A 15772-nucleotide genomic window follows, 5' to 3' on the forward strand; every position below is an offset into this window, starting at 1 on the left:
GGTACTGTTGATTCTTTCCCCTTCGCGTTTACGTGACTGTAATCTGACTAGACTGTCATGAAGCGTAAGCTCTCAGACGCCGGCGATCAGCCGCCTGTTTCGACCCCAAAGAGAAGACGCACAGCCTTAGAACAATCCAATGGCGCCTTGAATGGCCACGCGCCCAACGGCGCACTCCCGAACGGCGATGCCTCCTACGAGCTTCCTCCGTCAGCACGGGGTCAATCAACACCCAAAAAGGCCAACGGTGTTTCCGCAACGCCATTACAACAGTCTGGGCTGAAAACGCCAACCCACAAATCCAAGGCTCGTGGATTGTTCGCTACGCCTACCAAGCCCAAGTCCGCAACGGCAGCGACCCCGTCTCGAGTTAAGAATGCAGACCGGTCTGCGCGGAAGAAGAGTGCACGAGTGCTATTCGAGCAGGACGAAGATGCAGCTTGGGATGGATCTGAACGACTAGCGGAAGAAATCTTACATGGAGATGAGCCGGATACAGAGAAAGCCGGTCAGTCTCTCGCGGAGAGTATAGAACCTGAAGGCGCAGAAGAGGCTCCTGAAAAGGGAGTCAAACAGCCAAAGCGTCGTGCGGGACGACCGAAAGGCGCGAGAAATAAGCGCTCCCCGACACCGGAAGGCGAGCTCCCTGCACACGAACGATACTTCTTCCAGAACCGCGCTGGTCCTGTCAAGACATCAAATGCCACCCTCAACAAAGTACCACTCCTGACGCACGAGGAATATTTCGAGAAGCTTGGACAATACGAGGATCCGTGCAAGGAAGAGAAGGAATACCTGCAATCCTTGCACCACCGATCTTTCCCGCAGTGGGCATTCGAGTTTGATGAAGGGTTCAACATATGCCTATTTGGTTACGGCTCCAAACGAAAGCTCATGGACGAATTCGCGGAGTGGATTTACAACCACCAATTATCAGTCACTACGACTCCAATTATTGTTATGGTGAATGGTTACACACCAGGCATCTCAATCCGATCAATCTTCGCCACGATCGTCACAGCCGTAATGGGTGACGATGCACCATCCAAGCTTGGTGCACAGCCAACCGAGGTCCTCGAGCTGCTACAGTCTGCGCTCAAGTCACACAAAGAGCCCGTCACTGTTTTGATCAATTCTATTGACGCCCCGCCTCTCCGCCGCGCAGCCAACCAAGCGCTGCTCGCCCGTTTGGCTGCAACACCGCGCATCCGTCTCCTGGTCACAGCCGATACCCCCAACTTCCCGGTCATGTGGGATATCAGTCTGCGTGATCAACTCAACCTTGTCTTCCACGACTGTACAACCTTCCTACCGTTTTCAGCGGAGGCCGACGTCGTCGAGGAGGTTAACATTCTCCTTGGACGCAAGGGCCGCCGCGTCGGCGGGAAAGATGGTGTGGGCTTTGTGCTCAAGAGTCTGCCCGAGAACGCACGCAACCTGTACCGTCTCCTGTTGACAGAACTGATCACTCTACTGGATGATGGCCACCAGTCAGACGACGAAGGCGCGGGAGAGGGCGGCGGCAAGGCTGGCGATGAAACTGGCATCGAGTTCCGTCTTCTTTACCAAAAAGCAACGGAAGAGTTTGTCGCTTCTTCGGAGATGATGTTCCGTACCCTACTGAAGGAGTTCCACGACCACCAGATGATCACTTCGCGCATGGATGCAAGCGGCATGGAGATACTGGGTGTGCCACTATCCCGGGACGAAATGGAGGGCGTGCTGGAGGATCTGGTGCTGGGGTAGTGTAGATTCCCCCTTGTATTTGGTGTGGAATAGATCAAGACTCATGATACCCCTGTACGAATGAACTTTTTACCAATTATAAATCAGGCGTCCCGTCCAATAGCCCAAATTGGCGTCCTTGTCAATTGGCGAAGACCAACTTGGCATTGTTCGAGTGTATGTACAAGTAGCGTTAGATCTCGGTCTAACCGAACAAGTGAAGCCTAGAAATTCGCAAACGCCGCCATCGCCATCGTAACACCGAAACTCATTTTGAACGGCCGTTTTTCACTCATAGCGCGACCCAAGTCAACACTCTTAACATATTTCTGAATCCGGTTGATCGGAATAATATTGTACCCTTTGGACGCAGCGAACTACGATTGAGAAGAAGTATCAGCGTACCGTCACAGGTATAACCCATCCACACCATAACCACGGGCATCGGAACACCAAACAAAGCCAATGGAAAGCTCCAAATCTACGGCAGAAGCTTATACATACCTCAACAAGAACAACCCCCATACCCAAAATAACAACCAAAGCCTTCGAAAACGCCCTCAACCCAACACCAGCAACAAGCCCCAACACACTCCCCAAGCTAACCTGACGCATAGTCTCCGCATTTAACAGCCCATTCCGCCTGCTGTGACTCTGCTTCTGCTCCACAGATTCGGCGGGGTTAACAGCCCACTCTGAGTCTTTCTTGAAGGACGATTGCTGGGGCACGGCGTACTGGCATTGCATTGGGGCAGCGCGGAAGGGTGACAAGGGGTGCATGGTTGCGGCGGAGAGACCGATGCCGACGCCTAGGCCCAGCCGGAGAAGGGTGGCGGGTTGGTGGGTGAATAATCTGAAAGACATTGTGTCTGTATTGCTTGTCTCTCCTGCAATTGAGGGAGTCGGAGAGTCGGGTTTGGAGGGGTTTGTGGTTGGAGATGAGCTTCCTTGGTCGATAAGGATACCCGGGTGACGTCATATATCGCTGAGCTCATCCATGGATGGAGCTGAAGGATTGAGGCTCTTTTTTTTTGGAAGTTTCCAAGGTTGGTTATTGTTTTTCTTATTTTGGAGTCTAACTTTAACTTGCTAGATTCAGGTAGTATACTATGTTTACTATGACTACTGGGATATGTATAGGCATCGGGATGCGTATAATGCTAAATTGGAGACATGTACGGAGTAGCAATGCACATAACTATGTTGTGCGTATGGACCCTCGATGTGTATGTGTATAACCAAAACTTATATGCAGGTGCAGACAAGGGTGCTTATAGCAACTCTCCTGCCAGAATAGGATAAATTCTAACATTACATGTGCAGTGATAAGTCACTTAAAAAATAACCTACCTAGGTAGAATTGGCAACGCCTAGGCATCCATCTAAGTCTTTAGCCAAGTACAATAGAAAGCCATCTCGCCTACTGAATTAGGCAGTTATATTAATGCCAAGGGCCAAGAGCTACCTACCAGGTCACTTTACGTACTTGATTTCCTCTACCGGGTGGGGCTTTACTATTTCAGATGCCGCTTTTATGAGGGCGCCCAGTTAGGCTGGCTCACTGAGTAAATTTCAGTACAAGCTCAGAGTTGCTCAGAGACGGTCACGTGGTATATTAGTCAGACTCTCTGAGCACACTGACCGAGTTTGATCAGAGGCATCTATTGAGCACTCAGTCTACGTTTAGTCTATACCTAAAGGAGCACTAGGCCCCACAATTCTGTTTATTCATTACTTTTTGATGGCCGCGACAGCTCGGTCGGGCGAGTCGTGAACCAGAGCAGACATGGTGATGTGGTAAAGATGTTCCTCAGATGAGCAGAGATGGCAACTGAGAGATTGCTGCCAGGCTCATAACCTGTTGTATGTCAAAGAAATATTGATTGTTCTTATACTGGAGGGAATAACTGAGGCTATATATACAATGAGAAGATCAAGTTGATTGAAAATCAACTTCAATCAACTTGATTTTTTGTATAGACAATGCAGGAATTAATTCAGCTGGGGCGGCTTGATTCCTGATCTGCACCAGCCTCATATTACAACAGGCTCTAGTGAGGGTTCTACGAGGGCGTACCGCTTATATCTAGAACACATAATCACATTATCAGAAAAGAAAAAAATCAAAACATTCCCTGGTTAGGGGGTGGTTCCATATTTTTTAGTGCTTCCCCTATTGCCTGGAATGTGGCAATCTGCCGTTCCTGCTCTTCCTGAGGCAGAGCAGTAAAAGCACTGGTTTCTTCGTCCCACTTCCTCACACAGTCCACATTCCAATTGCACCTCTCGACCTCTCCAAAGATCGGGTGATGGAATCGTGGGTGACGGTTTGGCCACGAAGATGCATGGTAATGGTGCTTGACCAACGCCGCGCGCGAATTATGGGAGCCCGAGTCCGAATGACCTTGCCCAGCGGCGAACGCTTCAACGGTGAGAACCAGAAACCCCCCGACAACTTTGGACTCTGGTATGTCATGGAACATACTCCATGTGACATCCTTGCCCGTTGTACGGCTCATTTCAGATAGTATTGCGCCTGTAAAGGCAGAAGGCCCGGTGCCTGTGATCACATCATCGAAGTCCAGCTGAAGCTCTGAGATTGGCCTCCCTTGCTCGATGGAGAGCTGATTGAGCCAGAGGAGGATATTCTCCACTAGTCGCATCATCACGGGTTGTCGAGGCTTGCACATGAATGTCCATTGACAGAAGGATTGAGATTTTTGACCTAGTATAGGATGGTCGCGGAAGTGTGGCTCATCGATTTCGATGCCAATAACCATGTCGATCTCGCTTTCATCGTGGGTGTTTGGGATGAATCGATCAACTGGTCTCAATGCCTCCACGTCTATATCAGCATAGACACCTCCCTCCATGTACAAAACAAGGTACCGAAGTAGGTCGGCCTTGATGATCGGAGCCGTTAAAGATCGGTATGTTTTAACGATATCTGATCGATTCAGCCCAAGGGGTCCGAAGTTTGCTTCGACATAGTCGAGGTCATTCTGGTCGGTCAGAACCTCGTACCTATAGCCCGGGTTTTTAGATATCCAGCTGCGCGCTACCTCGATATCACGCCCGTCGAATTCCAATGGATTCACTTTCCAGATCTGCCAGATTTTCCTGGGAAATTGTTCGCCAATATTGCTCGTCAGCTGAGTAGAGTACGATTGATTCTCGCCAAAGTCGTGCGACGTTCTGGTGACACAAAAGTAGATGAACAGACACAAAGCCACGAGGCCCCCATGTGTGAATCTGCGTGCCTTCTTCGGAAAGAGACTGGGCAACACGAAATTCTTCTCCAGCATGACTGGGCCTGTGATGTGATTTAATTCAGTGACCTCCTGTCTGGGACAAGCATCGAAGGCGAGAAGGGAGAAAGATTGTTAGTACAGGAAGGCAGTGCCTTATTTCACTGATAAGTGGATTACATACAGTACATGTCATCGTAATTAACATGTGGTAACTAGTTATTCATTAAGTCTACCATGTATTGCCTCGGGTCACGTTACTCCCTATCACCTTAGGCTTGTACCTCCTTCTCTAGGCTGTATTGTCGGTACATTCGCGAACGCAATAGTACCTGTCGCTGGCACGGAAATGGTCAAGGGTTGAAGCTTAACAGATTGGATCATTCTTAGTGCAGTGAAACGCCTTCAGCCATTCGGGCGGAGGGGCCAATAGTAGAGACCTGGTGGAGGCAGTCAATTATGGATTTAGTTCAAAACGCCATCTAGACTTCACATGCGACCCCAAACCTTGAGACATTGCAGGGGTGAGTTCGTGGCTGCACGGCGCCAGTCACATCGGGTCATACTTCCGAGGGGGGTCTGCGTTCAGGCCCTGAGTTGTGGGGGAAGGAATGGAAGTGGGCCGCGAGGGTCCGGCTCTAATCTCTTTATGGGCCTCGGCACGACTGGGCACTGGGGCTCACCCGCTAACAAGGACTACTCACTGTATGCGACCACTGGATTCACGTGTTACAGAGTTGTACTGAGAGCTGTGTAATTCTCAAGCGGTGAAATTTGGGTTTCTATTGATCTTTTCTTCAAAAATTTAAAGGACTCTCTTAACTTTACTTTAATCCACTCGCCCGATGCCTATGCTACACCCCTCAATCGAGAACCCTTCACCTCAGTTGTTGAAGTCAAGCCCAGAGCGAGCCCTCGAGGATGGACAGTGGAAACCAAAGTTTGCCCATATGACACGCTCTCGGCATGGGATGTCACTCCCCTCTTGGATGGTTCCCTTCCTGCCCACACTCCTTACTGGGCGGACAAATAGCGACAACAATGTGAATGAAAAGCAACGGTTAATTAGCAGCAGGCCGACCGCATACCTAGATGGACTGCGAGGTTTTGCGGCTCTACTAGTCTACTGGGGACATCATCAACTTTGGGCCCACGATGGCGGAGGGGTGGGAAATGCCCTCGAGCTGGCCTACGGTTACGACGACAAGTACTATTTCGCATGCCTTCCTGGTATTCGAACACTGTTTTCGGGGGGGCATTTTGCCGTCAGCGTCTTTTTCGTGCTCTCTGGGTACGTTCTTTCAATGAGGCCACTGGTAAACATCCAGGATGGCGATTACGTTGGACTAGGTAAATGCCTTTCCTCGGCCGTATTTCGCCGATGGTTTCGTCTATATATTCCTGTCATTTGCACAACATTATTCTACATTACATTTTTGCACTTGTTTAAGATCACCGCTATCCCAGAGCTTCAAGGAAGCTACCGCTCGGAGCTATGGAATTGGTACGCCGAGTTCAAGAATTTCAGTTTCCCTCTCCGAACAGGCGGCGAGCCCTGGTTCACATACAATTTCCATGCTTGGTCTATCCCCGTCGAACATCGAGGCTCTCTGGCTGTCTACACCGCCGTTCTCGCCTTTTCAAGATTACACCGCAATGCCCGGCTCCTAGGCGAAGTCGCGTTGGTTGTGTACTTTTTGTACATTGCGGATGGAGCACACTATGCTATGTTTATTGCCGGCATGCTTCTAAAAGATCTCGACCTCCTCGCCATACGAAATGACTTGCCCCGCTTCTTTCTCAGACTGGTTCCCTTCAAGGCAACCATCATGACTGTTCTCTTCTATGCAAGCCTTTATCTTGGAGGGGTCCCCTCACATACGGACAATTTGCAACAATTACGTGACTCATCAGGGTGGTACCTCTTATCCTTCCTAAAGCCACAGGCAGTGTTCGATTACAAGTGGTTCTACCTGTTCTGGGCCGCTGTCTTTCTCGTCACATGCACATCTCATCTTCAGTGGCTCAAGACATTCTTTAACGCCCCATTCAACCAGTACTTGGGCCGTATTTCGTTTGCATTCTATCTGGTTCACGGACCGGTTCTGTGGACTTTTGGCGACAGGCTCTATGCTGCAGTGGGTTTCGTACGCGATTCACACCATGAGAATTGTCCCTGGTGGATTAATCGCCTCCCCTTGCCTAACGTTGGTCCTCTTGGGCTTGAAGTCAACTTTCTCGCCGCGAATCTGGTTCTGTTGCCCTTGACTATCTGGCTGGCAGAGGTCACGACTAGACTAGTTGATGAGCCGGCGGTGAAGTTCTCTCAGTGGATCTACCAAAGGGCGCTGAATGACAAAACCTGACAACCCTCCGCATGTGTCCATGGCCTGCCTGGTTTGCTTTTGAGTATCTAATGCATAATGCAAAGCGTTCTTCTAAATAATAAATTACTGTATAATAAGAGCCTTGCAACCGGAAACGAAAGTTACTGCTAGCCCGGAGCCCGAAGCTCAGGATATCAATGGATCATAAAACTCTTGTAATGGCATTCCTGACATTCACCTTAGATTTGGCAGTACTATTTGCAATATTGAAAATTCTCTGCTGGAAGCAGTTTTCCTATAGTTTTGCAAAGATATCCGGGTCACTAAGCCATGTTTCATAATCATGGTGGTAAATATTGTTTAGAGTTGTGACACCCCTCAATTCAGCCACTGCCCGTGTCAGTCAAAGCCCCCTTTTTTAGTCAGTATCAACGACCAATCTCGGCAAGGCTTTCTCTGAAATAACCTTGGAATACTTATAGCCTCTTACTGTTACATCCCGTCTACACTCGCCGAACTGAACATGGGCAAAAAAATAGCCACACACCTGATACTTATTGCAGGGCTATTGTCCACGGTAATCCTCGTCGCCAAATTTCAATCCAACCATCTCGGCTTGCAATCGAGACTTCTGTTTACGGACTATTCCTCGGATAGTCCATATAGGCAATCACACATTGATGCCGGACAATCCGACATAGCTTGTTCAGGCGTTCATGGCAGCAAAACTTTGTCCCACTGCCGGGATGGACAAGTTACGGACGAGGACCGAAGGTATCCTGGATTCGACAAAGACATGTCTCAGACACACCATATAGTATACTCGGCATCGAATCCCGATCGAAATTATTTTCGGATCGACTTCGGAAGAAGATCCGTCTTGAATCCCAGTATAATCCCCCATCCTGAGCTGCAGGACACCTGGATCATCACTGCACAACTTCGCAAGCCTTCTTCTTCTTCTGCTCGAACTGCCTCGGTCTGGTTCGCTGAACTCGTCTGCGATGCCGCATTTTCGGACGACAAGGGAGTCTTGAGCTGTCTGGAACCACCACTGCAATTGCCCATCCCAGCGACCTTTGGTGACTCCAGCAAGTGTCTCGGCGACCTTTCGTACTTTAGTCTCAACGTTGGGCCTCATGATGCAAGGGTGTTCTACGGGCCCGAGATTCCGTACACCATTTACGGCTCCAATTCGTTCTTTACATGCTTCGGACAATGGATATCCGACTTTCGAATCTTGGTGGATTGGGGGATAGACACCATAAATGAGCACGAATTCCGGCAGTATCGTGAGCTTCAACGTCCAATGCCATGGAATTCTGTTGAGAAGAATTGGTTTCTCTTCTGGGATGATTCGGGACAAATGTTCCTACACCATGAAATTACACCGGCACGTGTGTTTTCGAAACTCGAGCTAGATGGCTCTGTTGGACCAAACTTGGCGCTGACGACCTCTGCTTCTGACCAAGAATGTCTCCAGAGGTTTTTGCCTGAGACGGGAAAGATTCATCAAGCGACAAACTCGCTAGCTATCACTCTATGTGCACGATCTGACCAATTTTGCCAACCTGATGCGACCAATACCTTTGTGCTCTTCATCATCCAACAAAAGACCTTTCAAGGCCTTCACCCCGTGTATGAGCCCTATGTGGTGCTGATGCGGCGTTCGATGCCGTTTGAGATCTATGCGGTCTCGTCAAAACCAATCTGGATCTTTGGTCGCAGCATTAGAGCAGAGAAGTCTGATGAAGATTCTTCCACAGGATTACTGGAAGATACCTCCGAGATGATCTACATGACTAGTATCAGTTGGAAAAGCCATGGCCAAAAGTACCATGGGTTCATTGATGACACACTGTTCTTAGCCTTTGGCAGGGAGGATTCAGACGCTGGCGGTATCGACGTCACGGCCGGGGACCTTCTAGCAGAGCTGGGTACATGCGCAGGATTTTGATTTAATGCTCTAATACTGTAATATTTACGCGGGCTTGCATGTTTCGTTCTCAATGGGCCTAAAGGTAAATCGTACGTAGTACGCAGGCGCGTTCGGGCAGGGAAGAATTTAATTTATGGTACTGTACATACTAAAAATTACAGAACGAAGAAAACGACGAAGACAAGGATCCCTTTCAGGGTCCGTACTGTTCCAAAAATCTTCTCCAACCTCTCTCGGTCTTCTCCTCTTTCTCTTGCCTAAATCTTGGTCGGTGGGCTGGGTGGCGATGTTGGCGTTGTCTAGCGCAATTTGCCGTATTTTTAATTTCTCGCTGTGGAAAGAGCTAAAAAAATTGTACATATTTTCACATGTTTTGCTACCAAATTCCCCAAGAGCTTCATCGACCGAGGTTCTCAAAGTTCCCAAACCCCAGACCTGAGCGTACCCCATGAATTTTTAGCATATGCCAGAAAGTCTAATTGATTAGGGCTTGCGGGGGGTGTGGGACGGGCCAATTGAGGTGTTTATTGCCGAATCCGACGTTGCATCCAATTTCCCCCACACTAGGCTGTATGAGGCTGGCATAGTGGGATAGTGGGATGCTTGTATGATAGTGTATTGATGTCTGCGACAGTCCTACCTGTTTGGTATTTTCTATATAGTCACCCAAAACCTGGAGACGGTAGTCTCACTTGAGACTATGAATATATCTAGTGAAGAAATGCGCCTTGGAATTCAAAATCCCACCATTCGATGTTTGAATCCTCTATTCTAGAATAGGAATGGTAATTAAATGAGTGTAGCTTGAGATGGCTTAGTAGAGGCAATGAACATGGAAGGAGGTAGCAGCACCAAATTAAGTATAGCAGACAGCTGACAAAAAAACCATTATGTTGTCTCTCCCACAACTCTTCAGATAAAGAAGATCATGCTGGCTAACAGGATAGCACTACCAGCCATCTGAACAGCTCCGGGTGCAATACCAGGGGCACCGTTGAATTGGGAGGTGCTCTGAGCCGAAGCTGCGTTGGTCGTGGACGAAGTCTTGAAGCTTGACCCGGAACCTGACCCGGAATTACCGACCGCGGTAGAATTGGAGCTTGATCCGAAACCACCGCCCGTGGTAGAATTGGAGCTCCTCGCTGTGGTTGGGATAGCTCCTACGGCAGTCGTTGTGGGAACCGATGTGTCCACCGCGGGGATAGAGACCGGATGGCCAGCACCAGAACACAAGGATTCAACGAGGCTGGATACGACTATAGGGCCTAGTTAGACCGGGTCATACGAAAGGGAATGTGGTGGCTTCTCATACCTTGTCGGTCCTTGACATCACAGGCTTTATTGATGCAGGGCACAATCTCCGCTGCGAGGCCAGGCTTTTGGCAATGGCACGCGAAATCCGTAAGCTCAGAGCAGCCGTCCCCGGAAAGGGTCGAAGTGAAACAGGTAAGCTGGAAGAGAAAGAAGAAACAAGCACGCGTTAGTTAGAAACGAGACACTGAGCAGAGATATTGAGCGGACAGGGCATACAGAGCATTGGGGGATATTGGATAGTTGAGCTCTAGCGATGGCACCGGCGGCGAGCACAACAATAGCAGCAGGAAGGCGCATTTTGACTATGGTGTAGAACCGAATAGATGAATAGCCTAGAGTCGGTCTGGCGTGGAGGACATTTAACGCGATCAGAACAACGGAGTCTGGATGTATGCCCGAGACTAGTTTTATATGACTCAGTTCCAATACAGGCTCTATCTCAGGCTAGCGGGATATACCGACTATTAGAACATCATGTCACATTATTGGTCACATAAGAGTTATCTTGATTTCCCTTCCAAAAGTACAGTCAGCTCGGTTCTCTTCCTAACTAGTATTTCAACTAGTGTAAACCCTGTTCCGTTCCTGATCCTTCAATAATCTGAACGAATGAAATTCAATCATTGAACGGGGGCGTAAAGCTTGCACAAAGATGGTTTAGTGTGGACCAACAGGACGCCAAGTCATTGAGTTTTGGTACAACATAGCCACACTGGACTGACTCAATGACGGTACTCGCACATGTCTTTAATTAAACATGGTGGACCGAGGCGGGGGTCCGGGGTAGCCAAGGGACCATTCACTAGAATTGGTACTCTGAGCGATGGGTGCTAGCTATTATATCTATAAGTTTTCACGAAAACCGGTCTGAATTATATCGGTAGTTCCCATTAACAAACGAAGTCAGTCTAGGTTCTTATGATTCCAATTTTTACGGTCATGCCTGAAACGCATATTTGTAGGTCAATGGCATTTCTCAACTTTGTTGGCCGCTGGGAGGGGCTTGATCATCACCAGACAGGTTTTCCTCGCCGCCTTCTCCCCGTGTAAGTGGATGACTCTCCCACTCAAATTCCGCAGTAACAGCTTGGTCACAGGTCGACAAGGAGGTGAGACATTGTAGTCCTTTCCTCTCATTGGCTTCAGTGACAGCACAGTATCCAAAAGGCTGGCTGGCCAAGCTTAGAGCGGGAGGTTGCGGCTGTCTTTTGCCACTGACGGACGTTTTAGTAGCCTTATCCTCTTCTCGTGGGAAAATGAGTGAATTCGGCTAGATAATAGCTTGACCATAAGATTGACGTATATTGTCCCTAATGAATTTAGGAGGTTCGGGGATTCGAGGATTAATGGCCTAGAGTTAGTTGGCCCCGACTCGGGGCCAATTCATAGGAACTGACTTAGCTGCAGTGGTATATTTATGTAGGCATACCCACTTTGGGATCACACTAGCAGAGTTAGCATTAACTATATCATTGAATCGGGGCACTCACCTTACAATATTAATCTTCTAGCAATATTTGTAGGACAAAACTCTAAATCGGGCTTTCATTTAGGAGGTATACGACGTCAAAGCCACGGGTACATTGTGTTTATAGATCTTGGATAAAAAGAAGTTTTTCGTGAAAGCTCTTTAGTGCAGGACATGACCGTCGCAATTCGCGCAACCTCCGGTATAATCAACACTTAAGCTTTGTGCGCTTGTCATTTTCCAAGTTCGTGGGCTCTTCTTCCCCGATTGATAATTTTCCGGTCTCTTCTCTCTAGTAGTCCTCCAAAGCCTGATTAGCAAAGTATCCCCAGGAGCATCTATTATAGGATGGTAATGCTGATTAGGTGGTCGAGTAGCAGGCTACATTATGGCGCAATTAGTTGCAGCCAGTTTACTAGGATGAATGGTCACAGTGATGATGCCAGGCCTTTTTTGATGGGACGATAGAGGCCATCTAAAAGAGGAGGGCTGCACGTGATGGGACTAGCGTGTTGCATTTTATTGATGTAGCTTACTCAGTTCGTTCACTCTCCAGGGCTGTGATAGTCAGATGATGCTTAATCAGCTTATGTAATGATCTGTGAGCGGCTCAGAGTGTTCAATGGCGTGCTCAATTTTACTCTGAGATCAAAAAGCGGCAAGGTCTGAGCACTAAATAGGAAAGCCCAAGAAGTGGCAGAGGTAAGCGCCAAACATGACTAACAGGAAATCTTTCCGACGCCGGGAGGTCCAAACCTTGGAGAGCAGGCGGTCTGTTGTTCACCGGATGGAAATCCTCGGGAAAGGCAGTTGACTTTCCAGGGATCTGTGGAGCGGAGGGGCAGTTTGGGTCTGATTGGCCTGAGGCAAGTAACCTTGGGGAAAAGTGTATTTCTTACTGACTCACTTTCGGGATCTCTTCTTTTTTTCTCTTTATATTCTTCCAATTCACTTTCAATTCTGTTCATATTCCCTTCTTTTAGCTACACAATTCACAATGGCTGCTCCCAACGGAACCACCGGCAATGACTTCACTGTCAAGGCCGGTCTTGCCCAGATGCTGAAGGGTGGCGTTATTATGGACGTCGTGAATGCCGAGCAAGTACGATCTCTCTGACGAGGAATTGATACTATCCAGTATAGAAAACTAACAGATACCTCTGCCAGGCCCGCATTGCCGAAGAAGCCGGTGCCGCCGCCGTCATGGCCCTCGAGCGTGTCCCCGCTGATATCCGTGTTGAGGGTGGCGTCGCGCGCATGTCCGACCCCGGCATGATCAAGGAGATCATGGAAGCCGTGACCATTCCCGTCATGGCCAAGGCCCGTATCGGACACTTCGTTGAATGCCAGGTATGTGACAGTTGTCTCCATGCCCCCTCCCCCTCCCCCGCATGGAGGGGAAAACGGAGATCCCCCGGTGGCGGGGGAGGCAAAATTAGTAACATCACCACTAACAATCACCGGCCTGCAGATCCTGGAAGCCATTGGCGTTGACTACATCGACGAATCCGAGGTCCTTACCCCCGCCGACGATGTCTACCACGTCACCAAGCACGGCTACAAAGTCCCCTTCGTCTGCGGTTGCCGCAACCTCGGCGAGGCTCTGCGCCGCATCTCCGAGGGCGCCGCTATGATCCGCACTAAGGGCGAGGCTGGCACCGGCGATGTCGTCGAGGCTGTTAAGCACATGCGCACTGTCAATGCGGAGATCAGCCGTGCCCGCGGTATCCTCCTTGCTAGCCAGGACGCCGAGCCTGAGCTCCGCGCCTTCGCCCGTGAGATTGAGGCCCCTTACGAGCTTGTGCGCCAGGCTGCTGAGCTCGGCCGTCTGCCCGTTGTTAACTTCGCCGCTGGTGGCGTTGCCACCCCTGCCGATGCGGCGCTTATGATGCAGCTGGGCTGCGATGGTGTCTTTGTTGGCTCTGGTATCTTTAAGTCTGGTGATGCTAAGAAGCGTGCCCGCGCTATTGTCCAGGCTGTTACTCACTTCAAGGACCCCAAGATGCTTGCTGAGGTCAGCCAGGGTCTTGGTGAGGCTATGGTTGGTATCAATGTGAAGCACTTGCCCGAGGCTGATAAGTTGGCTGGCCGTGGTTGGTAGATATGCTTTTCTGTCAGTTGTTTCAGCCTTGATCATTGTGTTCTAAAAATTTCTTGTACATGAGCCATGGGTAGATGTCTGACGTGACATATACAATATACGATTTGATACATTTGTCATTTTAAGGCCAATCATTAAATGTTGCCTAGAACTTTCCTAAGTGTAATACTTCTGCAACAAAAAGAGTAATATCATACTACGTTGCACGGGTCATCAACCATTTGGAAGACTACTATGTATTATCTCAGTGCCCTGCATAATACGAATTAAACTATTCCGCGCTCTGCCACCTGATAGGCTGCCCGCGCCGAGCCACCAAGCACCGAGAGTATGGGGAGATTCGTCTCGATATCAAAAGTCACGATTGGCGTTTTTAGCCCGCAGCTAGAGAAAATAGCCAATCGGGGCGTCGGCTGTCATCCCCATGTTACGCCGTAGTCTCCGAAGTAGTCTCCGACGGCGGGCCGTTGACGGGGAATTACGGAAAGGGTCGTTGGAGGTATTCTTTTTATGCTCCCATTGGTGGAAAACTATTTTGTTATTGTCTGTTCTGCCACTCAGTTTTGGTGTATCATACTCAAGCTATAGTACCTACAAGAACAGCCGGCCGCTTATGTGGCTTCTGCACTTGACGATGTAAGTCTTGGATAATTCCAAGGTTTGTGGTTAGAGATAATATCAGAGATGTTACATATAAGATACTACTGCGATATTTTTTTAGATGGTCTCTCAGATGTCTTTTCTTTGGATATCTCTTCTTCTTAGTGTTCGCCAGAAGGATAATGATTGGCTGCAGAATATAAAATCAGGAAAAAGCACAATTCTTATAGAACCAACTTTCCATGTATATGTTAGAAGGCCATGTCATTCAGACAGTGTTAAATAACTGAAGGAGTTGATGAAGTAGTCTGTAGTCTGTGCTGTAGGTATGTTTCACAGCTTAGGGATAAGGTTAGTGGGTCAATGCTAACTTAAGTGGGTTGTAGTCACATGATAACTATGGCATTTGTATAAAGTTAAGACATTGCTCATACAATAAATAACACAGCCGGTGCAGTAGTTGCAAGCGTCGAAAAATTTGTTAATGAAGCATGTGAGATTCTAAATTTAATTCCCCTCGGGACCAAAGTTCGCAGTTCGATGGTTTGTTAGACCATGTACTGCTGGGAATGTACATCGGCCCCCATCTCGGAGGCCATTCTTCTGCTTTTTTTCTCTTAAAGGTAGATCTAATGAGCATATGCTGCTGGTTGGGCAGTTCTGATTTGCCAATGTGTGTAGAATGGCTCGCTTTCAAGTTGAATTGGATGATCAATTCTTGGTTAGGTAGTAACTAAGAATGCTCACTTGCATCCCGACAAAAAAAAAGGATGCTACGGCGTTGAAGCGCGCGCAAGCTCGCTTAGATCAGTTCTGAAGGCAAGATTCGGGGTTTTTTGGAATTCTTTTGTCCAGTACAACATAGGACTTAGTCGAGATTTTACCCACTGGGCCACATCCTACTTGGACAGGAGTATATGCGTTCATCTTATACTTATTGAATCGTAGGACTCCTTTTTGTACGCACGGCGACCCAACGACTCGATAATTTGGAAAATTCTCAATTATGGCGCTTAGATGAATGCAAATAGGAACTCAAGTAGGATTCAA

At 48.6% G+C, this 15772-nt stretch overlaps 8 protein-coding genes across 8 annotated transcripts; 4 read left to right on the forward strand and 4 right to left on the reverse strand.

Annotated features, from left to right (window-relative positions):
* Nucleotides 1-57: 57 nt before the first annotated feature.
* Nucleotides 58-1746, forward strand: N7471_007564 (origin recognition complex subunit 2; the record flags this gene model as incomplete). The annotated part of the gene is made up of 1 exon (XM_057280283.1): nucleotides 58-1746. The coding sequence occupies one exon, from the start codon at nucleotides 58-60 to the stop codon at nucleotides 1744-1746; it is 1689 nt and encodes a 562-aa protein (XP_057134543.1).
* Nucleotides 1747-1949: 203 nt separating this feature from the next.
* On the reverse strand, nucleotides 1950-2589 carry N7471_007565 (uncharacterized protein; the record flags this gene model as incomplete). Its single annotated transcript, XM_057280284.1, has 2 exons — nucleotides 1950-2102; nucleotides 2230-2589. The coding sequence occupies 2 exons, from the start codon at nucleotides 2587-2589 to the stop codon at nucleotides 1950-1952; spliced, it is 513 nt and encodes a 170-aa protein (XP_057134544.1).
* A 1259-nt stretch (nucleotides 2590-3848) lies between these two features.
* Nucleotides 3849-5164, reverse strand: N7471_007566 (glycosyltransferase family 32 protein; the record flags this gene model as incomplete). Its single annotated transcript, XM_057280285.1, has 2 exons — nucleotides 3849-5038; nucleotides 5158-5164. The coding sequence occupies 2 exons, from the start codon at nucleotides 5162-5164 to the stop codon at nucleotides 3849-3851; spliced, it is 1197 nt and encodes a 398-aa protein (XP_057134545.1).
* A 654-nt stretch (nucleotides 5165-5818) lies between these two features.
* On the forward strand, nucleotides 5819-7339 carry N7471_007567 (acyltransferase family protein; the record flags this gene model as incomplete). The annotated part of the gene is made up of 1 exon (XM_057280286.1): nucleotides 5819-7339. The coding sequence occupies one exon, from the start codon at nucleotides 5819-5821 to the stop codon at nucleotides 7337-7339; it is 1521 nt and encodes a 506-aa protein (XP_057134546.1).
* Nucleotides 7340-8096: 757 nt separating this feature from the next.
* Nucleotides 8097-9257, forward strand: N7471_007568 (uncharacterized protein; the record flags this gene model as incomplete). Its single annotated transcript, XM_057280287.1, has 1 exon — nucleotides 8097-9257. One exon carries the CDS (start codon nucleotides 8097-8099, stop codon nucleotides 9255-9257), a length of 1161 nt encoding a protein of 386 aa, XP_057134547.1.
* An 894-nt stretch (nucleotides 9258-10151) lies between these two features.
* Nucleotides 10152-10850, reverse strand: N7471_007569 (uncharacterized protein; the record flags this gene model as incomplete). The annotated part of the gene is made up of 3 exons (XM_057280288.1): nucleotides 10152-10495; nucleotides 10552-10690; nucleotides 10770-10850. The coding sequence occupies 3 exons, from the start codon at nucleotides 10848-10850 to the stop codon at nucleotides 10152-10154; spliced, it is 564 nt and encodes a 187-aa protein (XP_057134548.1).
* Nucleotides 10851-11529: 679 nt separating this feature from the next.
* On the reverse strand, nucleotides 11530-12102 carry N7471_007570 (uncharacterized protein; the record flags this gene model as incomplete). Its single annotated transcript, XM_057280289.1, has 2 exons — nucleotides 11530-11823; nucleotides 12085-12102. 2 exons carry the CDS (start codon nucleotides 12100-12102, stop codon nucleotides 11530-11532), a joined length of 312 nt encoding a protein of 103 aa, XP_057134549.1.
* Nucleotides 12103-13018: 916 nt separating this feature from the next.
* N7471_007571 (pyridoxal 5'-phosphate synthase subunit PdxS) lies at nucleotides 13019-14122 on the forward strand (the record flags this gene model as incomplete). The annotated part of the gene is made up of 3 exons (XM_057280290.1): nucleotides 13019-13123; nucleotides 13189-13371; nucleotides 13493-14122. The coding sequence occupies 3 exons, from the start codon at nucleotides 13019-13021 to the stop codon at nucleotides 14120-14122; spliced, it is 918 nt and encodes a 305-aa protein (XP_057134550.1).
* Between the last annotated feature and the right edge of the window lie 1650 nt (nucleotides 14123-15772).

The sequence above is a fragment of the Penicillium samsonianum genome (assembly GCF_028829775.1).
Source record: "Penicillium samsonianum strain IBT 33392 chromosome Unknown utg000004l_segment0_segment0, whole genome shotgun sequence".
Classification (NCBI taxonomy): Eukaryota; Fungi; Ascomycota; class Eurotiomycetes; order Eurotiales; family Aspergillaceae; genus Penicillium; species Penicillium samsonianum.